Source organism: Euwallacea similis, chromosome 27, assembly GCF_039881205.1.
Source record: "Euwallacea similis isolate ESF13 chromosome 27, ESF131.1, whole genome shotgun sequence".
Classification (NCBI taxonomy): Eukaryota; Metazoa; Arthropoda; class Insecta; order Coleoptera; family Curculionidae; genus Euwallacea; species Euwallacea similis.
Window position 1 is genome coordinate 997,605 of NC_089635.1, and position 26,762 is coordinate 1,024,366.

At 33.6% G+C, this 26,762-nt stretch overlaps 2 protein-coding genes across 2 annotated transcripts in view; both read right to left on the minus strand.

Moving 5' to 3' along the window:
• The window catches only part of Srp72 (signal recognition particle 72), a 257,370-nt gene that overhangs the window by 85,642 nt on the left and 144,966 nt on the right, over positions 1-26,762 (minus strand). The gene's annotated exons all lie outside the window — the stretch shown is intronic.
• LOC136417306 (uncharacterized) overlaps positions 1-26,762 on the minus strand; it is a 132,732-nt gene that overhangs the window by 21,704 nt on the left and 84,266 nt on the right. The window contains exons 2-3 of the mRNA XM_066402950.1: positions 22,252-22,472; positions 7,549-7,687 (exon numbers count right to left, since the gene is read on the minus strand). Of these exons, the coding sequence (XP_066259047.1) occupies positions 7,549-7,687; positions 22,252-22,472 (360 nt within the window). The remainder of the gene's footprint in view (positions 1-7,548; positions 7,688-22,251; positions 22,473-26,762) is intronic.

Genomic DNA, 26,762 nt, shown 5'->3' on the forward strand with positions numbered 1-26,762 from the left:
GTTTCCCGGCTTTTTTGTGGTAGAGTCATATAACTGAACGCAAACTTAAGATGCTATAATTAACTGAACTTTCCTCGGAAACCCTCCGAAAATTCATGTAGTACTCCAAAAATCTCTGGAAACTTTTTAAATTTTAAGCGATTTGATTGTGGCATTATAACATTGATCACCAGAGATATCAAGCGTTATTTAATAGGGATTTTTAAAGAGTTCCAAAAATGCCTTGTAACTTAACAAAACATTTGTTTGTGTGTTAAAAATTCGACTTTCCCAAATTGCATAGCTCATTTGGGCACCAAAAATACATTATGAAATGAACTAGCCCCATAGATTACCAGATTTAATGCCCCTTCACAATTTTTTATGGGGTCACTGTCACGTAAAATAAGATGTGGTGTATGCGACAAATTCATTAGATTAACGTGATTTGAAAAATAATTATTGAGGAACGCTTTCGTATTACTCCTGAAATATCAAAAAAATGTTATTGGCATGCAGGTTTTATTATAATTTAGTCCATTGTGAATGCCACATTTTAAAACTAATGAAATAAATAGCTTATGTAACCAGTTAGAAAAGGCTTAATTTTATGTAACGAGTTAGAACTTTCGAACTGCTGTGCCTTTTAATCAAGAAAAAAAGTGAAAGTGAAGTTCTTGCTAAATTCAAGAAGTACGAGAAGTACTTAAATCATGCGAAAGCGCGGGTACTCGAATTAAGAAATTCAGATTTGATAACGGCGGCGAATTTCATTTTGAGAATTTAAGACTTTTTACTTAAAAAAAACATTATCGACTGTCAATAAACTATTCCAATAAATCCCGAACAAAATGGAGTTGTTGAAACGTATAACCGTACTTTAATGGAGAAAGCGAATTTTAATGGATAAAGCTAATTTTTCTTTCACTTAGGGGGCGAAACGGTAAGATGTGTTGTTTACTTGATTAACCGAACTCAGACAAGCACTCTAACAAATGATAAAACACCAGAAAATATGGTTCGGACAGAGGCTTGACATGAAGAAAATAAAGTTATTTGGAGCAGAAGCATATCACTGGATTCCACATGAAAGCAGAAAGCTAAAGCTGACTTCAATAAGTTAGAAGCTTATAATGGTTGGTTATTTACGTAATGGTTGTTGGCTATAGAACTGAGCAAACAACAAAGTTATTATAGGTAGAAATGTAATTTTGCATGAGAACGTGGATAAACAAGGAAATGTACAGGCATTGACCGTTGAACCTGAAAAGTCTATTGGTGACTCTTTGTGTTTTACTAGCATTGCATTTGCAATATAATTAGTATTTAATGCAGCATGAGACTAATCTAGAATTTTTTCATTGAGTTTTGGAACCCCCAGTTTATAAGTTTCAGTCTAAAGGTCTTGAAGTGTTTTGTCCTGGTTTAGTATGTAAATGATCTAAATCTTTGTATGACCTGAAACGGGCATCGATCTGATGTTAAATAATAATTTACTAAAAAAAGGGTTCAAGAAATCCAAAAAAGATCCATGGTTAGATTTTAAGGATTACATGTTCATATTAGTGTATGTTGATGACTTGATGATATTTTCAAAAAATTTCGAGAATTTGCAGCATATCAAAGACGATAAGCTGTAAATTCTCTCAGCTCTTTTAGTAAAGAATGCCTTGATAATTAAAATCTTATACAAGTTTAATTGAGTATTCCGGATAGTAACGAATTATCAAGTTCGAATAAATTTTCTCATGTGAATTAATAGAAAGTCCGCTGGATGTTATGTTAGAATCGAGACCTGACTTGAGTTCCTCGGTGACTTATCTTAGATAGTTTTAGAATGAACATAGCCAGGAACGTTCGAGTCTTGCAATGAGTGTCTCGAGATATTTAAAACCAACTAAAAAAAGGAAAATTAAATTTATTTAATAAAATAAAAAAGAGTTAAGATTCAAATGTACCCTTGAGATCCATGTGGACTCAAATTTTGCAAACAGTGTATTGGAGGAGTATTACAGGTGTCCTGATGCTTGACAAAAAGTTTATTCCTTAATCACCCTTTCGAATGTATCGCGTGTTTTCTCTGATCATATTTGAAGACAACCAATCATGCATAATAATGAAATTCTACTTTCCAAACTCGGTGATCTAAATTTATGAATATAGAATATCATTTTGTGAAAGACTATCCAGCAGAACAATATTAATTTGAGATATGTGCGAAGCAGAGATCAACAAGCTGATATTCCTCTTAAAGAGTTATCACTTGTTAAATTTAAATATTTATGGACATAGTGGAGTTTGTTTGGCGTGGATGTAATAGGCTATCTATATTAGCAAAAAGCGCGCAATGCAGCTTACATTCGTATCTAACATTTATTTATTTTGATTATTTTATGTTTTCGTGCTCTTTGCAGTATTTGCGGGATTAGTGTAATAAATAGTCGACAAGGCCCTGATTCTATACGATTGTGTGGGAGTGAGAATGAAACGTTTGTCGGCTTCGATTGGTAAAAAAATTCAATAATCTATTTTATGGTGCAAAAAAATCCTGCAGTATCAAATCTCCGAAGGAAGTTGTGTCTTTGTAAGTTTTATGTGTAATAACTTAATGTTTTAATGTCAGTAAAGGTAATCTTGTAAAAAACCCTTCGCCTGAGTTTCCACTTTAAAAATCCCATAAATATACCTTGGGAATTTTGGAAAATCTTTTGAAAAAGCTTCAGCGTAATGCATGTAAAGCAAACTCTAATCCGCTATAAAATATTTAAAAGCTTATTCAACATGACCAGATATTTACCCGGGAAGTCTAAAATGGAACAATAGCTTTAAATAACCCCGAGGAGAAATGTTTCCTTATTACGAACAAGTCGCCTTTAATTTTGAAAGGGACTAATTTTAATTAATCGTAAAATTCCTTAAATACTTCAAGGTAAATCCGGAGAGTCACAAATTGAATGCTTTATCTATTTCCCTGGCACTTGGAAACGGCGTGCACTCTTCCCTTATAAATCTCTCCTTGAAAAGTGAGGTAACAACAGAAGAAAAACTTTAAATCTAACTAATTGGTGTATTAGACATTGCTAAATTGGAAGAGCTTTGATAAATAGAATTTAAATTGGAGGAAAATTTCATGCCCCGTTAGCCCATTCCATTAGTGTTTAAACACATATAAAAAGTTTTGCTGGAAAACTAAAATAATACTAAACCAATTAGCGGGAGTCGAAATATTAGAGTTCAAAGCGGGAAAAAATTCCTATATTTTTATACTAAAAACAAAAGACTTTATTTTCATGGATTTTTTCCAATTAAATTTGCTTTGCAATTATTACACGAAGCGTGAAGCGGGAGTTTCCTATTGAGCGATATTGTTTTCCACCATGTTTCGTAACAATTAAACCTAATGATATTTGGTTTACTGAGTAACGCTGTTATTTAGTTGAACGGTAATATTTTGGAGTTACATATGTTCGCAAACGGCAACAATAAAGGTTAGAAATTTAAATGCGTTCCGAAATTTGGTCGCCAAATATTTAAACCGCGAGCCTATAAATCGTGTGCGGAATATTTTAATTTGGGTCTCCAAAGAGAAGAAGTAAACATCTATATCCAATTCTTTGATAAGCTCAAACGTGAGATAAATGTTAAAAAAGGAATATATTTCTGAGCGAAGGCATAGGTTTCCCCAAGCAGTCGTTTTATCTCGCGATTTCGCGGAAACAGTTTTATTTTTGTCTTTTTCAGGAAATAGATTTGTAAAAGCTATTCGTAACTTCTATCTACAACCTTTCATCGATATTCTATGACCAGCAAGAGGAGGGTCTTAAATGTTTCACTAAATTGCCTTTTTTTTTTAAACCCAAATTACAAGCCTGGGCGATCTAGAGCCTTTTACTCATGTAAATTATTGAGATGATAAACTCGATATTTCTGGTAATCAATTGAGTTTTCCACATTTTGAGGTTGCCACTCTGCTAGTGAGAGCTCCTAGGGAATTCTGGCCCACCTAAAGCTCATCGTTTATTTTCTTATAAATTTCTTACCCGCAGGAAATCATTGAAACACTTCAAAACTGCTATAGATATTTCTTTTCGAGTTCCGGAATACTTCAGGATTTTGTTTTTTTTCCCGAAAACTAATGAGGAATTATTGGAACCCCTCAAAAGTTTCGACATTTTTTGATATAGTATGTTTGGCTTATATCGATTGATGCGGATCCTACGTCGAGCCAGAATACCCCAGTTAAAGGTTATAAGTCGTCGATTTCGTATCTCGCAAATTGCAGGAAATATTTCAACTCCGTTTCATAGGCTTATAGAGAAAGCTCCTTTTTAATGTCAAAGTAAATTTCCACGTTTCTCGAAATCTCACAACACACGTGTAGGAATCCCCAAAACTTAACATATCTACGTAATTATGATAGAATGTTAGTTCTCCTTTCTCTGAAAATCATGAAGAAATAATGGCACCTACAATATTCAGACTAACGATAATGAAAACACTAAATTCTACTTATTTCCAACCTCCAAAACCCCTTAGTTATGCCTTTTTGTTGTCAAATTGCACGTTTCTTAGACGAAGATTAATAGGAGGAATTACAGCTGTACTGGGTTTAAATTGGCTTAAAATAAATGTGGTTTTGTGTATGCGATATTAGAGATAAGAAATAAAAATATTCGAATAAAACACTAATATTGCTTTCATCTGATGAAATTATTAGGTATTTCTTATTGAGCTTTTAGGGGTAGAAAGAATTTCATTTTCCACTCTCCTATGTTCCAGCCGAAAAAGTAATTCTATTGGCAGAGACACAATATAATATAGACTTTATTTTGCAATTTATTTTCGTCATTCACCATAAGGGACAATTGGGGTCCACCTCACGAAAATTGCTTTTTAATGCAATTTTTATGCCGTAATTTTTTGGCAAACGTCCATTTCACGCTGATCTTTTGCCACCTTTACAACTACACGGACAACCGCATCAACAACGACTGGTAATTATTCACTTTTTGGGGATATCCCTTTTTCACCATCGCACCTTTACCCTTTTCATCCATAGGAAATACACACATTTACAGGGAATTGTTAATGATCCTTCAGTAGATACCTTTTAACCTAGATACATAGACGAACGGAGTGCTAAAATATGTACATGATTTAGGAAGTTAATAGTATTCAAGCTTTACTCAAATGGGATTTGTTTGGGTTATGTAAGCCTACCCTAAAATCTCTATAATACTAACTCGTTAAGCTGTATCGCATATAAATCCATAGCAGGCATTCGGCCTGATATATATGTGAAGTTGCGGTAATGGTGCACTAAATGGTGAAATTTTAAAAAGTTTTCAACCAAGAAGATTAATAAGGGACCTTTAATCTTGGCCACGTGCACTTCTAAGAGATCTCGCTTCTAGAAAATCAATTCATCTCTTGTGATTCCGGGCCACGTTAAACGATTATTATTCAACCGCAAGTCCATTGCCAGCAATGCCATGTTCCCATGATTTTCGTTGGAGCCCAATTTTTAACACTGCCCGCAGTTGAAAAATTTAATTTGGTGGTGCAGTTTTCAATTTAATTCTCTCCGTAATCTAAAGCAAACGCAATAAATTCCTTAATTCATTCTACAACTTAATTTAAGATTCATTAGTTTCAGATCTCGGCTTGATTGCCTTATTGACTTAGGAAAGGGAGCAAACTTAGAAACTTTAGTTATATTACGAAACCCGGAATTGTCCTCAAAATAAAGACCGATTTGGTATTAATTAATATTAGCATTTTTTACTATTATTCATTGTCAAACATCTTTTTCTTTCAGTGAACCTCTTCATTGAAATCCCGATTAATCGATTGTCTTCAAACGAGTTTAAAATTTTTAAATATTGTGGAATTCTAAAGAACAAAGCCTATCCAAAGATAATAGATATTTTTTCACGCCATTTTGAGTACATATTGGTCATAAAATACGTCATAAGTTGACGCCTGAGATTCCCTGTCGTAACGACGGGCGAATGTCACATACCGTTGACGTAAGCTTGAGGTGTGACTTTGACGTCCACTATCCAGGTCAAAGATGAAGTCGCAAATATATTCGACGTAAGTTATTCAAAAATAGTATTAGATTTAGGAAATTAGGAAAGTTGAAGATTTAATTAAAGAAAGTGTTGGCGGCATTTCCGCAAGATTTTGTGGGTGTTAAAGTAGAAAGGAAAGAGGATGTTGGCGAGACGCATCTCTACTTATTAGCTTCATCAGACATGTGCGCGTACAAGGAACATGTACATACATTATGTTGCGCATGTTCGAAGACATAAATACATGGGGGTGCGCCTGGAGAAATTGAGTGCCGTTCATGTGCCTATCTTCGGACATGCGCAGCATGCCATGTGAATATCTATCTTGTACACATACAAGTGTGATGGCGCCAATAAGGAGAAACACGTGTCGTCGGGTTTTCGAAAATCCTCTTTCCATTTGTGCTTGAATACTCAATCCTACTGCGGACTTGGCACTAACGTTCCCCCCTATTATAAACATTTATTTTATGAAAATTTATATAAACCGATTTTGTATTTTATCAATTTATCGCCACTCTGTCTATCTGATAAACGATATTCATTTATCGTATTTTTTTTTAAAGGTGAAGCTTTTATTAAAAACCCCTCGTAAAATCCATAATAATTATTTTTTGACTCTCATCGGCTCTATCGGTTTTTATGAGTCTTTTTTTAACCAGGTTAATTAGAAAATGACGTTATTATCGACAAATTGAAAAGAAATCCCTTTCCATCAACGTCATGTTCCCATGATTTTCGCTGATGCTGAATTTTCTCGCAAATTCGTGGCGGATTTAATATTAATTAATATTAGGTATTTTTTTAAAATTCGGGTTAAAAAAAAGTCGGTTATTCTTTAATAACCGAACATAATCTATTGCTTAGCCTCAATTATGGGCAAGTTCGCACAGAATTCATCACTAAATCTCACAAAGGCAATTAGTAAGTACACGGCTAATTAATACAAATGAATCTGTACCCGAGTCTTGTCCGGCGAATGTGAAGATATTGATCCGGTCGAGGCAAAAGGAACAAGCCATTAACCTGTGCTAATATAACTACAAAGCATGTATGGGCCAAATTACTTACACCGCCTGCATTTGTAAGTAACTCTGTGAGGGACTATAAAGACCGTTGTTAACTAAAATGAGTTTCTGTAGATTTTTCCCATTTAAAGGATATCAGGGGATTATAGGGCACTTAAACGAACCCCCAAGGGATTAAAATTTCGTTAAATATCTTACAATCTCTAACTAAAAACGCGATTGTTGTAATAGGTACTATTCAGTACAAGTTTAAAAGAATAGTTGAAAAAGTGTGTAAGAACGTGAGACACTTATGTAAATGGCAGTAATTCAAACATTTCCTGGGTACATAAGAACAAGAACAAGGCGATCCCATTAATTATGTATCCCCTTCTCTGAGCTTTCTTTGCTAATCCTGGGGGCAGAAATTTAAATAACAAAAGAAGCGCATTAACTTCGAGTATCGTAAAAAGAAGTTTAGTACTTACAGGGTTTGCATTTGTAGGCTACTTCGACGTATTTTGGAATTCCAGGGCAAGGATCTCCTCCAAAGGTCGTTGGAGAGGTCTTTAATTTGCATTGCCTCTTCTTCTGGCAGGCTTCCACCACCGCCTGCAACAAGGAGTACTAGGTACCGTCAGTTAGATCGGTTGCACCGAGACATTTGTTGAATAAAATGGTACATTTTGAGTTAAAGTGTTTAAAAATTACTAAATTTCGAAAAACCGCAGACACGTTTTTGCACTGATTTAAGCCTCTACTTTTGCGGTAATGTACTTTCGAATCACACTGATATCTTTTTAATTTCGGTTAGATGGCTCAATGTCACCATATTTTATGCAGGGGAATTCATATCACGTACAGGGATATATCTGGTGAATGAATGGATATTTAAATGTTTTTCCTTTTCGTATATCTTTGCAAAGAAGGGCTGTGTAGCACATTATCATTGAAATCTGCTTAAATACGAATTTTTCTTTTTAAGTGAGCTAACTGGAGTGTTAAACGAACTGAGACATTTTCAGAGGGAATAAGAACTTTTTATTTCTTTCATAAACAAAAGCAATTCTATTGAGAGTCAGTTTATTCAAGTATATGCTTGAAAAATTGGATATTTTTTATGAGGTATCGATAGCGTTTGGAGTTTAAAGAGTGCTTTTACTGGGTGTTGGAATCAGTCCAAAAAGAAAGACTTAAAAAAAGTTCTCAAAAGTTTAAATATTGCTTGATTTTGGACCAGAATAGCTTCGTGATTTAAAGCCACAGAATGTATAAAACATCGTTCTAGGGGTGTGACTGAATTACAAAGTAAGAAATCTTCCGCTCACTGCATTATCAGGAAAACTTCTACAATTCTGTGGGATAAACTGATGCCTATGGTGTTACCCGAGGCAAGCAAGTCGAATTGGGTGGATACTCCTGCAAACTTCTACGATCGATGGACTTTAGCTGATTCTATTGGCTAGTTCCAGCGTACTCGTCTCCTAAATTCTCTGCAACACACTTTTTAATTATAAAAATAGTTTAATATCCTGATAATGGCAATTAGACACGACTGTGTGATTTCCGAAAATGAAATTTTGGACAAGCTTTATCAAAAGAAAATTTATTCTTACTATCAGCACAGTATTTATTAGATGCCATTGTACTACCTGTAAGGCATTTTATGGTGTCTGACCATTAGGCATACAGGGTCATTCACGGTGAGTGTCCTGTTAAAAGTTAACGAGGTTCTAATATAGCTAGAGATCTGAAATTTTGGATACCGATGTAATGAAGTTTGATTTGTTCAATTAAAATATTGGTATCATTGCGACGTTGCCAGATCTATATGTAACTGACAACAAATTTGTTATTTTATATGGCACACCCTGTATTTTATTACATTTTCGAATTGCTCGAAACATTTAAACTCCAGTTTATATATCATATGCCATAGCTATGATGAACCGTTTTCGAGATAAAAATGTTTTTTTGGTTGATTTAGCAACAAACAAGTTTGAATTGAACAGCGCATATCTTTTCAACTATCACAGTTAGAGAGCGAAAAAGAAGGGTTTCTTGAGGAGGAGAAAAATTTGTTAATTGCAGAATTTCATAAGCAAGAAGAACAACAAAGAACACTTTCGTAATTCTGTTGCAGAAGTGGGGAATTTTGAGAAATCCCATTATCGGAATTTATTTTATCGATAGCACTAACACAATTTAGCATATTTCATCCTTAAGCCCTTCAGCCCAAAATACCCTTCAAACTAAAAATCTTAACAACCTATCTAGAGGGAACCTAATTACAAAACTAAACTAAACCTTTTGAGTAGAGCTTTAATTTTTGGCAATAACAAGAATTAAACTGAAAACGACTCGAAACTCTAATGTAGTGTATAATAGCGCTCCACACAAGACTCTAAACCGCTCTGGAATTATAATTGTATTTCCAGTGGTATTGCTCCATTTATTGAAGTTACACAAAAGCAATTTTAAAATGCTTTAGTTTACTGCGTCTACCTTAACAAGTTTAAATGGCAGTTACTCTTGTTATACATGTGATTGGATGTATGGTCGTTAAGGGTATATTTCACGAGAGCATCTTTTGACTGATCTATTTTCTTTTTTATCTAGAATGTGGAACTGCTCTTCAGGGCTCATATAAATCATCTCAAGCGGTTTAAATTACCTCGTTCAGTGGCGGCAGTTTCCAATAGGTATCTGTTAAGGTATAGTAATCTATGAGATCTAAATTAGATATTGGTTTTTATCCGTGCGGCCCTTTGGAAATTATCGCCATTTTTGATGGGTTATTTTAAAAGAAATATTACAAACCCGATCGTGCACGCTTCTGGAGCTCATAGTGATGATTAATTTTATGTATTTTCTTATGCGAATTCGTCCAAAAATCTCCGAAATATCAGCGCCAAAAGCTGTAAATTTTTCATTAAAATTTCGAACTTTGTGACGTCCTGTCTTTCACTTACAACGACTAATTTGGATCCCAGATAACCCCCGGATTAATTTCATCAATTTTTTCTGCAACATTTTGTTGTTTCAATATGTGATTTTTTATATTTTCAATTTTCCTTTTCACATTTTCATGCCCTATGGGTTGATAGCGACATAAGTTATGGTTAGGATTAACGGACAAAACCAATTTAGTTTTCCGGAAATACCATCAAATTACCATAAATAAAATATACATTTCGGAAACGAGCATATATAAATCATATATCCACGAAGGTAATGATCCAAGAGGCCATTAGTTGCACTTGCAAGATTTAGCCTTTAGTAAACAGTATTTAGATAATCCAAATTTAAACAAGATTTATTAATAGATTAAAATGTTTCACCGCAATTTCTGTTTAAACTCGCATGACGAAAATTATCAAAATCATCATGGGTAAACGAAAATTTGATAACATAATGCCGGAGCATCCTAATTTGCCAACTTTCCCAACAGTCCTGAATATGAATGGCCCATGTGTACATAAACAGAGAAATATCTCTATGTAACTCTGAATAACTAGAGGGTATAACTCACGCATCCTAAAACGGCTGTGCTAGTTTTGGGCTAACTCTCGCCAAGGGAATAAAGAAACTCGTCACATAATTGCGACCATTTAAATTTTGTTTAAACGCCTACGGAACACTTTGGCTTTGGGGGAAAGCAAACATTAGCTGACTGAAGGTGGTTAGTAACATTACAAGGGGTTGTTCTGAATGGGAAAATTAAATTTCCTCACGCGAATTTAGCTGCTATGTCAAATCTGTTTACAGTTTAAGCCTGTCAAATGCAGGACTATATCCAACACGAGCTCTTAAATATCTAAATATTACTTACAAAAACTTAATTAAGCTGTTATGCATACAGTGGTTTAGCTCCTATACATCAACACTCCGTGTTTACCGAAGGGTTCAAATTTGAGGCTGCTTGTAAGCTTTACTTAGGGCTAAGTGTCGTGAGTTGGTTAAAGATGCAAAACAATGTGATCATGATTGTTGGAAAATATGAGTAGAATTTTGCTTACCTAGATAAGCATTTTAGGTCAAATTGCCACGCGGTTTCTACACAAGATGACACTCATCACCTTCACCAGATTCAGCTGATTTTACGTAAGTTTTGTTGGAATCACAGAAAAATGAGATGGAACCATGCTTGCATTGTTACCGAGGAACCATTATTAAAGAAGGCGCATATACAGGGTGTCCCAATATTCCATGTACACAGAGTCACCATAGATTTCTGAGATCAAAATATGACGATTTAACCATATATACCTTAATTCAAAAGTTGATAGTTACAGAGCTACGGGATGTCAAAGTTAAATTATGAAAATCAATGTTTATCCATAATTATTAAACCGAATCGGAAAATGTCTTGAAAATTATCACTCCGGGGTTTTTCGGGATGGAGAATCTATGTTTGCTAACGACTTTAGGTTTATTCATATAGAGCACAGCATACGGTTTATGTTACTCATTTGATTGCTTGCTACTTTTTTCTGCGTTACGTTAATTCACTAGTTTAATAGAATAGCGTATTAGCTTAATGTTTATATTTAAAAAAGGTATACCTTGGTCATGTCGCTATAAGCAAACGTTTTTGAGAAAAATGCATTTGAACTAGTGGATGTTCAATAATGACTTACTGTAATAGTGACAGATACCAAACATTTAAATTTTTCATTAACAAGTCTGTGGTACTATAAAAATTTGGCTATAAAACACATTAGTATTTTATAGCCAAATTATCATGGAATACACATTTAGTGAACAAGCGAATATAATGTTAGTGTATGATTTTTGTAATGCCAATGACCGTGAAAGTCCACGAGTATACCATGAAGGATATCCACATCGTCGAACCATCAGACTTTTGCCAATATAGAGCGACGACTTCGAGAATTTAGACAATTTAAACCCTGTGGAAATAATGCTGGTCGTCCCCTACAAGCTAGAGCACCTTGTGTAGATGAAGAAATTCTTGAGCTAACACCACTCAATTTTTGCTGTAATGCATTTTTCTCGAAAACATTTGCTCATAGCGACATGACCAAGGTATACCTTTTTTAAATATAAACATTAAGCTAATACGCTATTCTATTAAAAAGTGAATTAACGTAGTGCAGAAAAAAGTAGCAAGCAATCAAATGAGTAACATAAACCGTATGCTGCACTCTCTATGAGTAAACCTAAAGTCGTTAGCAAACATAGATTCTCCATCCCGAAGAACCCCCGAGTAGTAATTTTCAAGACATTTTCCCGTTCGGTTCAATAATTATGGTTAAACATTGATTTTCAAAATTCAACTTTGACATCTCATAGCTCTATAACTAGGGTCAGGTGGGGTAATTGTAAACGATTTTAGAAGTTTGAACCTCTATTTTTTGCAACTTAACGTTAAATATGGGCGTCAGTATTATTAATACAGTTTATTATCAGATTTTATGTTCATTTCTATTGTTAAATATGCAAACTTGTTTCCCTTTTTACAAAAAAAATAAGTTTACAAATACCCCTTCAAATATCACGCAAGTTGAAAATGTCGGGGTAATTGTAAAAAAATATGTAGTTAATCAATTTTGTTCAAAAAATGTATAATAATATGATAATAGTCATTTTTCGAAAACATCAATCGAGTTTGGAAAAGAATAGAACATTTTTCGTCCTTCAAATTTCACTTTTGGTCTTGGCAAAATCGCTAAAACTATTTCAATCAATTTCGCCAGTCTCTCCATCGGTCATCATAAAGTTACGTGTATGATGATCTAAAGCTGGTTTTTTAACATATTTTCGAACCATACTGCTGTAAAATATTAAAAAAACATAATCGATTATAAGCTAATTCATGTGTACAATTGCTCCACTGTGTTGTTTTTAATTACCCAAAATTTCATAAATTTATGGGGAATTGTAAACGCTCTATATGTACTCTACGTGTATTTATAACTTCACATAAGCATACTATTGTTGACGCAAAATATTTATATTACATTAAATAATCTTACAACTTACTTATAAGTCCACTTTACGATTTTTTTACAACTTTGTTTAACCACTTGTGAACTGTTTTTCATAAATATTTGATATAAAATATTGGAATACCTTTATTCTGTTGCTTAGCGTCCGAAACGTCAAACAAAATACAGTGAACATCACAGACCATAATTCTGATTAAAGCAAACTTCCACAAGTTCCAGTTCTTCGAAATAAACATGCTGTTTACATTTACCCCGATTTTACAATTACCCCACCTGACCCTATCAACTTTTGGATTCAGGTATGTGTGGTTAAATCGTCACATTTTGATCTCAGGAATCTACAGTAATTCTGTGTAAATGGAATACTGGGACACCCTGTATTTTACTTAATAAAAACCTATGTGTAGCCTCTTGTTCAGTAATCATGGATAACACTGCGTTACCTATGTTTGAACAAGAGGTCGACCTCAAAAAATCATACATTTCAAAGAACTTTGTATCCGAGTAAACTTTTTTATCATATTGGTTCTTCATTTAGCAGAGGAATTTTAGTTCTGTTTTTGCCCTGGACGAACTCGATCTAAACGCTTTCAAGATGAAATTTCTTGTTATGGATTAGTCGCAAAATATAATAATCATGATTATTTGAGATGAATTCAATGAAAAACCTGTCAAACACATTCATGACAAGCGTGAACTATCCTAAGCTAAGAAACAATAAAATTTCTACGCCTATGCGTACAAACCATTATTCACGCAACCCTAAAACTTCCCAAGAAATTAAGGGATGATTGAACTCAGTGGGGGTTGGCTGTCAAGAAAGGAATTAATTCAGTTCGTATCAATAATACAACGTGGACAATTATTATTGTTTCAAATTCTCAAATTAAATTAATTTGGAATTACCAAAAATGAGTGGCAGTTACGAAGTTTTTGTCAGGGGTGATGGCATTATAGCAATACAGTGAAAGCGTTTGGGTGAAATATTTACATTACTAACATAGAAAGAGATTCATATTAGAAATAGAAAGTGTTAAACTTAGATATAGAAGACATAGAAAATTATTCAAGAATCAAAAACATGATGCCTTAATAGTGGGTTTTGGGGCTGACTATTCTCAAAATCAATATAAACTTATGATTCCCCAATTAAACATGATTTAACGCTAAAGCTATTCTGATAACTGGACCAAGAGAGAACTTTGGTTTAAAGTACAGAATGACTGGGCTTCCGGAAATTGTCCGGCGATAGTTAGGAGGAAATTCTAAATTGCTCTACAGGATTTTTCACATTTTTCGAAGTTCCTCCTGTGGAAGACGGAAGTCAATGACGAATTACTTGGGGATAAACGGAAAGGTTTTTAAACGCCTTTCTTTACGGATGACATAAACATGGAAATTAGGCTTTTTTGGGAGGAACCAAAAAATTAAATCACAATGGAATATTTCGTTAATGTTGGCATTGGATTTTTTTCCTCAATCCGCATGTTTTTTAGAAGTTTTCCCCGTTCACGGTTAAAAAGACTTTTTCAGTTTTCTCTATCATTGAAAAAAGTTTAGTAATAGGATTAATAGCACCTCTTGGCAATGCTGCAGTTGAAAATATTGCTTATCCTAATTTTACATTCTGAATAAGAAATTCCGGATTCATTGTAAGAGAAATAAATTTTCAATAAGGAGACCTATAACCAACAAGATAATTCCAAATACTCAAAGTTTTAACGACCTGTCGCATTTAAGACATATGCCCAAGACTATTAACAACCAACGCGTAATATTGCTCTGACGTTTCCAGAAAGTTCTTTGGTACGTGCTTTCTGGTTTATACATTGTACGTGTTTGGCCATTTTACAATTTTATTTGAATAAACGAGGCTTGAGGATTTTTGCAACGCCTTTAACTGTCATTTAGGAATTGTTTGTACCAATCCAAAAAATTCTTTAGGCCATATTCCATCCCCGGCAAATTCAAAATCATTCAATGTAAATTCCTATCTCTCCTTTTCGATTCATTAAAATCGTGGATATGTAGCGGAGTCAATTCGATCAATTGCAAAATCTACTTGATCCGCATTCGAATTAAAAAGGTTTTGTGTATAGAGCAAAAAGATGAATTTCGTTAAAGTTAACTAGGATTAACACGGGAAAAATTACGTACGGAACGGTGATTTAAAGTAGTAACCCCATACATACTAAATATTTCTATGAAGAGAAGCCATAAATTGGAACTTTCTCAGCAATTGAGCGAAGTTAGTAAATATTATGTGAATAAATTATGGAAGGACGTCTTTAAATTATAGGCTCTATTCTTGGACGAGTGTGCTTAAAGCGTCAGAACTTCTCTTGTAAATCTATGCTCCTGAGGTCTCTTAATATCCCATGTGGCTCATAATGAAAATGTTTCTAGATCTTTTAAAATATTCCATTTCATGTTGCATTCATACATGTAATAACTTTTCTTCATTTTCCGATTTGTCAGTCAGAAACTTTTGCATTTTCTTCAAAACTTAAATTCAGTTGGGTACGCGGAAACAATATTCATGTGAAAACACTACATGCAGCTTGACCTGAAAACGTGATTTGAGTCGAAATTTTAAGACTGCTTTAGAAAGTTGCATTATTAAACAATTGGTCTTTTAGATTGTTCTCATATGGTTCAATCTCAATGACGCTAATGCCTTGGCGAAAGGAAACTTTTGTCTAGTTTAAGAACAAGCAGATTAAATTAAACGATGTTTAGAATTTAAAACGACATATTGATTCTTAATTACTTATCAGTTAGGATTTTTCATATGTCGTTCAAAATTTAAGTTATGTACCGACCGAAAGTTTCCGCTCAATACTCTTGTTAAGTACAAATTTTGAACTCAAATTTTCGAGATTTTACGATCAAATTTAGAAGTTTACTTTATAAGAAATTAGCTCGACTTTTCTATATTTACGGACGGGTTTTGCTTCTTGAAAATTTTGCCTGTTTGCCTTTTTAAAGCTCAAAATATGCCTTCAACTACATTATTTAATTACGTCATGTTCTATGCATGATAAATACAAATTTCCGTCCAGTACCCCTGTGAATACAGGCTATCCCGGTTAGGAATGCACCGTACAGGGATCTTAAGAATTAGGGAGTTGGTTAAATTAGAGAAAAGTTGTCTTTCTGTGTTCTGCAAAATCATGACTCTAAATTTGAAAAATTCCAAATGGGTTCGAAGTTATTTGCAAAAAAAAACGATTTTACGCGATTCCTTTTTTACTGTTTTCTGATTTTGTTTCAAAAGATATTTTAAAACAAATTTGACATTTTCATTGCCACTTTTTCTCCGATAAAAGATGATGTTCTTAGATTTTCGATCTGACGTTTCGTTTCTTCGAAACCATCATCAACTTTGTTTTTTTTAATAGTCAACGTAAAAAAATTTTTTTTTTACGCTCAATAAATTTTACTTTTTTTCTGAATGTAACGATATATCACAGTTATGATTTATTAAATGATTTAGTCCAAAAAAAATCTCATTCTCCTCTGTCCAGCATAAAGTAATAAATATTTTTGAAAGTATTGCATCTTGGTTTGAGTATAATTTTTATGATTTTCAATATAACTGCAAAGTATATCAAATTTCTCTTCATTGCAATAGTTTTCCATTGCTTTAAATTTTACTGCACTAAAATATAACAGAAATCAACGACTATTAAGTAATAATACTTAAATACAGGGTGTTCTAGAAATAAGTGTCATAATTTCAACAAGTAACAGAACTCATCAATAGTAACAACTTTTGTCAAAGAAGTTTTTTTTTTAAGTTACATTTATTTCCGGCATTTTTACCTATTAAAACCACTCTATGGCACCGCTTATGGATTTAAAAAAATCCAAATGTACGCTGGATATTTTGTTGATGTTTTCTTATCGTAAAGTTTTTTTACTAACCGTGAGTCAAGCTCGATGCACCACAAGGCTTGTATTGTTTACGATTGATACGTGTCGTTTCTGTTATTGTGTTAGCGTTTAAAAATATTAAGAAATTTTCGTGTAAAATGTCGTGTTTTATGAACAATAAGTAGACTGATATGGTTTTAGCTTATGGGGAAGCCCATGGAAATTCTAATCGGGCTCGTAGGCGGTTTAGGCTCGTAGGGTCTTTTGTAGGTAAGTCAAAAATTTAAATTATTTTAACAATAAATAGCGTAAAACTCCAATAGCCAGTAACTCCTCCTACTTAGCAGTACGCGTTTATTAATTATTCGCAAAAAAAGACACGTATATCAGAAAGCAGGCAAAAAATTCGGTAGATCTCTATGGGAAGGATCCGAAATAGGATAAATAATTTTAGATGCCATAGGCGGGTAACTGAATTGTAATAAATCTTTTAATGAATTGAACTGGAAAACTATACCTTTTACATAAAAATATACTGGAAAAAAATTATGGCACTTATTTCTGGGACACCCTGTATAATTAACAAGTATTAACTGTAACTAGATGACAGATCTAAATAAATTATTTTCATAGCCACTCATGATTTCTGAGATTAAACCATTTAATAAGTAATAAGTGTGATATATTGTTAGATTCAGAAAAAAAGTAGAATTTACTGAGTGTAAAATAAAATTTGTTACCTATTTAAAAAAACAAAGTTGATAATGGTTTTGAAGAAACAAAACGTCGGATCGAAAATCTAAGAACACCACCTTGTAGAGGAGAAAAAGTGGGAATGAAAATGTCAAATTTATTTTAAAATAAAATCAAAAAACAGTAAAAATCGAATCGCGAAAATCGGTTTTTCTCAAATAACTTCGGATCCATTTGGAATTTTTCAAATTTGAAGACATGGTTTTGTAGAATACAGAAAGGCGCAACTTTTCTTTAATTTAACCACATCCCTAATTTCTATGATTTACGAGATCTCTGTGGAGTGCATTCTTAACCGGGACAACCTGTATAAAAAGCAAAATCTGTCAAAATTTCTGGACAATATTTAGACACTCGCTTTACAAAAAAGTTAATTTTCTAATCTTCTCGCTTGTCGAGATTTTAAAAACCGTTTTTATATCACGTCCTTTCTCCCTTTTATCTCGTGTGCGGCGCGACGATTGAAACTTGGGCCCATATTCCCGTAAAAATAAAGGTCTTGAACCTAAATTTTACTCAGTTTTCCAGAAAACAGTTCTATTAGAATGTTCAGTTTGCTAGCTAGGAAATTTTCCATTAGGTTTTAATTTTAACCTCTGCGAATGATGGCAAGTAATGTTAGGTTGTTAGGTTTGCATTTAAATTTTCCCATTTAATTCAAACCTTAATTACATTTGAACATATTTAATTACAATTGAAACTTGTTCACAGTGGCCTGAAAGAGCTAAACGTTTTCGGGTCAGATTTTCCAAATTATGTAGTCATATTTAGCGACCACACGTTTAGTTCACATATCCAGTTCAGCCTGTTGTTCACAGTTTAAAACCCTTTTAATGTTCACTATTTTTCCAATTTTTGGACCTCATCTTCTGCTAGAGCGTTTCTTTTGTTGTGTCGCCTAAACATATTTAGTTTCAGCGTAAATGCTGAATAAATATAATTTTTAACATAAGCTTTAAAACAATATATAGTAATAAACGTTTTCACTTCTCTAAGTTACAAATGTATGATGCTTAATGCATAATAAATAATTAATAATCCAAATACCGCAGCCGATGAATAATCTGGCACATCATTATAGTATTTCACCCCCAATAATATTCTATCTGCTAGATAACAGCAGCAAAACCTTGTTATACGGGCTGCAAAATTGAGGTATGATAGTTATTAAGGGGATGTAATGTAATTGCTTTAGTGTGATACGTGCTATTTGGGATAATATGAAATGTTTACGGTTTGGAGGGCATTATGAAAGAAGATTTTTGTTCAAAACTCAATATTGTCTGAATGTTGCAGCAAAGTAGCGATTTTTATCATTTTATTGAGAGCAATGGCTTTGTTTCTGTTTCGGTGGAACGTTTTATATAAACGAGCTCTCTACGGTCTTTTATATAAAAGTACGCAATTGGATTCAGTCTAGCGTATTATTTGAACGATTTTGGCTTTAATTTTGTGAAAGGCCATTAAATCACATTCTCTTCATTTCTATATAGTATATATGTTGTAAGCTCTTAGAAGTTTGGTCTGAAAGTGAGATGCCTTTCCGACTAAATGTCCTCGTTTGTATCAAATTCTCTACTATTTATCATTTCGGTTTAGCTGGGTCTGTGTAGTTAATTATTTCATTACAAAACCTCGTCCTCGACGAGGCAGTTGATACTAGCATCCATATTAAAATTAACGTGGCCAATCCGCCTGCTTGAAAACCTTATATATCCCACTTTCTTGCACCATGAAGCGATTATGTCGAGACTCGGATATATTTATGGCGCAAGAAATTTGCTTCCAGAAGATTGTATTAATTGCATTCATGCACGAGAATTTGTTAGAGAAAGTCAATGTTTTGGTGTGCTTCTGCGAAGTTCGCGTTCTATATTGATGGTAACTCAAGGCTTTTAAAGCACCTTAAGAGATTGGCGAGTTGCCATAAAGCAGGCATTGTGAGGCCTCACTCTTGAGAATAGTCATTCAATGCAAATCCTACCACCAGGGGCTTAAATTTTCCTATAATCAATCCGTCTCTTAATGAACATTGTCCCAATTTAAATTGCCCACATCAGTGATAAACTTGGACCCCTAAATAAATTTCATCCACCCAGTAAGCTTCAATTCGACAGCAAAATCCAGTTAAACTTCCCCCGAAGTCTTAATAAGGAATCGGAAGCGTTCTCCTCCTAATGCTGTTTCGAATGAGGTAAACATTTTTTTAATGGAGTTTACAAGAAATAATAAGTTTTTTTGTATTTGAGATGTTGATTATACCATATTTTTTCTATTAGTTAAGATGCGTAAAGCGGATTTTTGCAAATTTAGTACTAAGTGTTTCATTATCAACCTTCCTTGTGATTGTGAGAGAAGTGCTCCTTTATGTTCAGTCTACAGCTTGCGCTGCTAAATTCCTATTACTGCCAGCAATAAATAACTGATTGCGCTTTACATTGAATTTCCTTTGCTTCACATGCCTGAGTGCCGCTTACTATGGGAAATTAATTAACGAGAGCTTTTTAAAGGATATAATTTATTCCGGAACAGTTGTATTTGTGAATAAATCGTTGACGGTCTTTCCGAAATTGCTCGTGAATTTCGGGGTTTTAAATTAGCGGATTTTGAGTGTTACAAAATGTCGGATACTTTTAGGGATTCGGTATATTAACAAAAGATTGACTTGGAACTGTGGGGTGGTTGAAATCCGACCAAAAAAGAGGTTTCAAAAGTCAATCATTTTATGTAAAAAAAGAATATAATAAGTCCATGATACTGCCCAAATTAAAAATAATTGAATATCGTCGTTGGGCTGCTTCTAATCATGATAGAGTTGCACGGCGAATGAGTTTCGATTGTAAAGTTCACGTTACAAATGGAAACGTAGCAACGCAGTAAATTAGTCAGTTTTCGTCTGAAATGTATCACCATACAAAAATCTAATAAAACTGTTTTTTTCGTCATTAGCGGCAACACCGTCCAAATCCTTATAAGCCGGTTATAAGCGCTTTCAGTGCCAAGGTAAATATATACAGGTTTCACTGTGGTCAATTTCGGAGCAAAGGACGATAACTTTCATCACCATTGACTAAAGTCAATAAGCGTAGGTGATAACTACATTGGTGGTCTGTCTAGTCGTAGATGCAAATGAATTGCCCTTCCAATGTTTACGTTCACCTCGTGGATGATTCATGCTGTTTGAGATGCGTTTAGCGAGTTTATTGTTTTACAAAACCTCAACCTGCTAGTTATAGATGAAGTGCCCTTGCTCCTCGATGTAAAACTGTATAAAACAACTGGAAAACACTAAAGTTAAAGCTCAATATTTTCCAGAAAGTTATTTACATACATTTCAAAACAACGCAAGGCGTAGTTGATTTGAATTTTATCCTTTTTCAATTGACGATTCTTTAAAGGTGACCCAAAAATGCCTTGGCTCGTTGGGTATGGCGAGCAGTTTACATGAAAAGTGACGAAAATTAAATTAGATATTGTACCAATGCATTTACATGCATGTTAAGCACAATTGGTGGATGCACTGAAACAGAAACTGCAACAATTCGGAAAGACGAATTTTATCGTCCAATATACATTTAAAATGTTTACAACTAGAGCTTTATCTACTTTGCTCTGATAGAAAAATCTGTTCAGAGGTAACATCTTGCAAAATTTTCAATTTTACGTCAGTATAAAAAGGAAAATCAATACAAAAATTGGTTCAAGAGTTCTATTGGCCATAACTATAAAACTAAGAAAATTTATGTGCTTCGGCAAGCCAGCATGTGTTCAGCATGAGGAAAGAATAAAGAAAATGCTCTCCACATCTTGTAAAAGAAAACTTAGGAAGTTCTCACTTGAACAATTTGACAATGCTTATTATGAATTTCACCCAAAAAGGTACTCCAGTGCTCACGGTGATCAATAATTTAGAAGGGTTTAAATTTGAATATTTAAATTTTTTCAAAGGTTTTTCCTCTTAAGCCAGCCTTCGGCATAAGAGTTAACTGGGGGTTTAATAAATATTAAAGGAACTGAACCATTTCTGACACTGGAAAGGATTCAGTGCAGATTATTCTTTGGAGGTTTTACAAATAATTATTTATAACTGAATTTTCATATACAAGATTTATCTAGTCAAAGAGCTCGCCCTGGAGCTGGAGCTGAACAAGAAAACCTCTTCCGAATTAAATTTTATGCCGCATGCTTCTAACAGAATAAAACGAAATTCAAATCTTATTCTCTCGTATTCATAGGAAAATGGAAAAAGGATTTCTCTTAACAAGACCTTCCATTTAAAACAAAACATCAGGTCCGATCTTTAGGTTTTGCCTTTAGGAGCAATGGCCGCCTCGATTCGAATATATGGAAACCTTCGGTTCAGCCGGAAATTGCATGTTCCCTGATAGAAAACGGATATATCTCGTGTTTGTATTTTTTTCTCGGTTATTCAAATATTGAATATTTCTGGTAGATATTTAAGCGAAAATTTCACGAACTGTACAAAAAGTGGGATAATTGGAATAGCTTTAATGCGAAGAGAGTTAGCCTAGGATTCATAGTGTCTGTTTGTTAAAAATTGCCCCGAAGGATTAAATAGATGATACTGACCTGTATGCTATTGGGTAAAAGGCAAACAGTCGAGTCGGAAATGTCCGAATAAATACTGGTTGCAGTCGATGTCAATTTCGAGCACAACCCTTTTGACGCTGCGGATTTTCCATACTGCGCTATCTGGACGGCTATACTCGTTCCTGCCGGACATTTTAAAGTCACCGTTTCGTTGTCGCATCCTGCCCTTTGGTACGTCCGTAAGGTCCCAGAAAGAAGAGCTGAAAATAAACAACAGTTGTATTAAGCGGAGATATTAAAATAGAGCAACTCTACACAGCGATAAATCGATCTAAATTATATCACGCCAAAAAGCTTTGATAGCTCAGTTTTCTCGCCATCTTGAAACTGTGCCAGAACTGCCCTTCCTAAAATAAAAATATGACGCCCCGAGTTTAGTGGACCAAAAGCGATAACGGACATGAATAAAAGAAACACTGATGTTAAGCTCACAATAAATTAAGATGGAGTCTTGTACTTGCTAATGTAAGCTTGTCGGCAATTCAGTGGCTCTTACTTAATAGGAATGGACCAAGGCGAATCGTAATTAAGGATTTATTTACCCTTAAAACGGATAGCTGACTGCCGAGAAATAAAAATTGTTTCACATTAGGCTGCAAATGTTTAGGGAACATAAAATAAAATCTCGAAATTCTGTACTTTTATAACTCTCAAAGAAATGAAAAATCCGGTCATTGTGATATTCCAGTTAAAATTTTTCTTTTAAGCTAACACGCAAAATTATCTTTAATGTCAATTTTGTGACTTCAAAGAAGCGGTTCTAGCCCTAAAATCCAAATTTGTGAAAGGTGAGTTGGAAGTCGAAAGGTGGTAAGGGTGTAGGATCCTTGCCAACTAAAACTTGGACACCTTGTATCTTGGAAACAAAGCAAGTTAGCATAGATGTTGTTAGTAACATTTTTTCATAAAATATGAAAGGGAATCACTGCTGAAGTTACAATAATTAATTATGAAACATCCTGTGTATAAATATTTAATCTGATTTACCTACATCTAAAAGTGAATAGTAAGCGGGAACAGGGTTTTCTCTTATTATTAACATATGGCGCGAAACTTATAACTTAATATTCGGAGTTTTCTTGGGGTGGAAAACTTTAATTTTATTCGAATTTTGATGTGGAGTGTAGAGGGCGCTGTCGGCGACTATTTCCATAATACGTTTAGAAGTTCGTAACTTTTTTGCTGTTTCGCAAAAAACAGCATACGGTGTATTGCCGATATTTTATCATTAACTTTCAAATTCGCGTAGATTAGGTTAAATCATAAGATTTTTATATAAGGCGTTCCGCGATTCAGTTGCATTCCCCTAATTCCAGGACACTCTGTATACCTGCTTAATGTATTGTGATTTGACTTACTGTGAATCAGAAAAATATTTCGGACACCTATGCTTTTGAACAATATTTGTTTATAACTAACAAAAAATTGAAGGGTGTTCGTTTTTCTTTTTAATATGATTTTGTGATCGTTTATTATTAACAAAAATCCAAAAATACGTAAATATTTTCTTATTAAAACAAAAAAATATATAAAACTTTAATTCCGTATCGATTTTGGACATCAAAAAAATATTCAGGCATTTGCCGATTGTTCAATATTCTAATGTTTATTCCAACAAATAAATCAATTTGGAAATTTGAAATCAGTGTTATCCGTGAATTTAAAGTTAGAACCGAAGAAAATATGTCGAATTGAAAATAAAACTATTATTAGTTTTGATTTAAGACAATTAGTGATATTCAATTATGAAAACAAGCTCTCCTATCCCAAAATTGCTGAAAAACTAAATTTAGCGAAAAGTACAGCTAGTGATATTATCCAACGTTATAAGAATGAAGATCGCGTTTCTCCATTAAAATAAACCGGACGTCTACATGTCTTCAACGGACGAGAAAAAAGTTTATTATGAACCAAGTTAAAGAAAATTCCAAAATTAGCGCCCCTAAACTGCAGGTAAACTTAGAACAATAAACGGGTAAAAAAATATCTGCTGAAACTATTCAATGCAGAAATGGATATCGTATAATGGGAGGGTAGCTAGAAAAAAGTCCTGGCTCGACAACAAAAATAAGAAGTTCAAATTCACGTTTGCTTCTGAATTTATTTTAAAAGAAAATGGCTTTTAGAATGACGTAATTTTTTCTGATGAATCAAAATTCAGTTTAGTGATGGTATCGGGCTGTATTTCATCTCAGGGAGTTGGTGAGTTGGTTTTCATTAAAGGTATCATGGATAAAACAATGTACTTAAATATTTTAAAAACTAATTTATAAAAAAGTGCAAGTGACATGGGCATAAGGAGAACTTTTAAGTTTTATCATGGCAATGATCCAAAGCACACTTTTAAATTGTGCAAGAATGGACGTTATAGAATTGTCTAAAAGTAATTAAAACTCCTACCCAATCCCCAGATCTTAATCCCATTGAAAACGTACATATGGCACTATTTAGACACAAAGATAAGACAACATGATATTTCAAATAAAAATAAATTAAAACGAATTTTACTTGAAGAGTGGAAAAAATGGATATAAATTTTATAAAAAATCTCATATCATCCATGCCTAGACGTTTGTAATGTGTGATAGATCAGAAAGGAGGTCATACTAAGTATTAGTTACTTTTTTGATGTGATAAATAGCTTTAAGACTGAATGCCCGAATATTTTTGTGATGTCCAAAATATTATAGTTTGCTGTATTCTTGTTAAATATTCTGAACTGTTGAAGTAATTTGTTAACATTTGTATGTTATTGTTAATAATATATCATTACAAACACTAGTATAAAAAAATCCATTATCTATTGTTTCTTTACGTGTGGTGTAGACTCATATACGCTATGATTAGACGTAAAAGTCCAAATATTTTTCTGATTGACTGTACGTTTTTCACCGTTTTGATGCCGTAGATATCGGTAAATTGTACGCTTTAACAAAACTAATAAATTTATTTGAACTATATACATACAGTATTGGCCAAAATACTTGGAACTTTCTTCACCTCCCCAAAAATAAAGAAACTTCGCATGAATCAAATTAAAAGTTATTGTACTTTTAATATTTATTAAACATATATTTAATTTATACTAAAAATAAAAACTATTTAAAAAAAACTCAATGATATTGTAAAAAATCGAAAATGCCTGGACAAAATGGTTGGAACTTAAAACATCTGGTAGGAAATTCGTGTCGAATTTAAAGTATTTTTAATTTTAGTACTTGGTGTGATGTCCTTTTGCTTTTATTACTTCTGCCATTCTCCTAGGCATTGATTCGATTAGTTCTTCTATTAACCGACGATCTGCATTATGCCAAACTTGTAAGAGTCTTTCAAAAAGTTCGTTTCCATTTCTAATGGCCTCTCCTGTTCTTAACCTACGATCTACAAGGTCCCATAAATTTTCTATCGGATTTAGATCCGGACTTTGTGCTGGCCACTTCATGGTAGGAACTTTTTCCAGCTCTAACCACTCTTTTACAAGTTTGGCAGAATGTTTAGGATCGTTGTCCTGTTGAAAAATGAAATTAACTGGCATTGATTCAAATGCATATGGTTCCATTATGTCCCGTAATATGTCACGATACATAAATCGATCCATCTTGCCACAAATGCGATGAATGGGACCCATGCCATACCAAGAAAAACATCCCCAAACCAGCACATTACCGCCACCACGCTTAACAGTAGGCTTAATATATTTTTTATTGAGTCTCTGGCCCTTTGGACGCTTTACATGGACTATACCATCACTGGAAAACAGGTTGTATTTCGATTCATCACTGAAAAGCTCTTTTTTCCAATCTTGTACTGTCCAGTGAAGACGCTCAAGTGCAAATTGTAACCGTGCTTTGATGTTCTTCGTCCGTAACAATGGTTTCTTAGCTGGACGATAGGATTTTAAGCCATTTTCTACTAACCTTCTTCTAATAGTTCTCGGTGATATTGCGAGATCTCCATCGGCCATAATTTTTTGCAACATTTTTGAGGATGACTGGAACGGATCACTATTTGCAAGGTTGATAATTTTTTTATCCAGTCTTGCAGTTGTCTTTTTAGGCCTGCCTGTACTTTTTCTCGGGATGACATGACCATTTATTTGAAATTGTTTGATAATTCGCGACACAGTATTTTTCCGGAGGTTTAATCTCGTGGAAATACCTTTTTGTTTAATACCTTGTTTATAAAAATCAATCATTCTTTTTCTAAGATCAATCGAATAGGCTTTTCCTTTTGCCATTATAATTAATTCAGATATCAAACAGAACTGACCAAGAAAATACATAAAATATGCAAAACATGCCCTTTAAATCCGATAAGAAAAAAGTTCCAACTATTTTGTCCAACATGATACGATTATTATTATTTTTTTTATGAAAGAATGCAAGCTAGAAATGTTTACTATCATTTTGTTGTTGAACGATATCAAGGCATATTGGCCATGTTAAATTTGTTCACATTAGAACAGAGCTATTTTAGGAATACGGAAATTT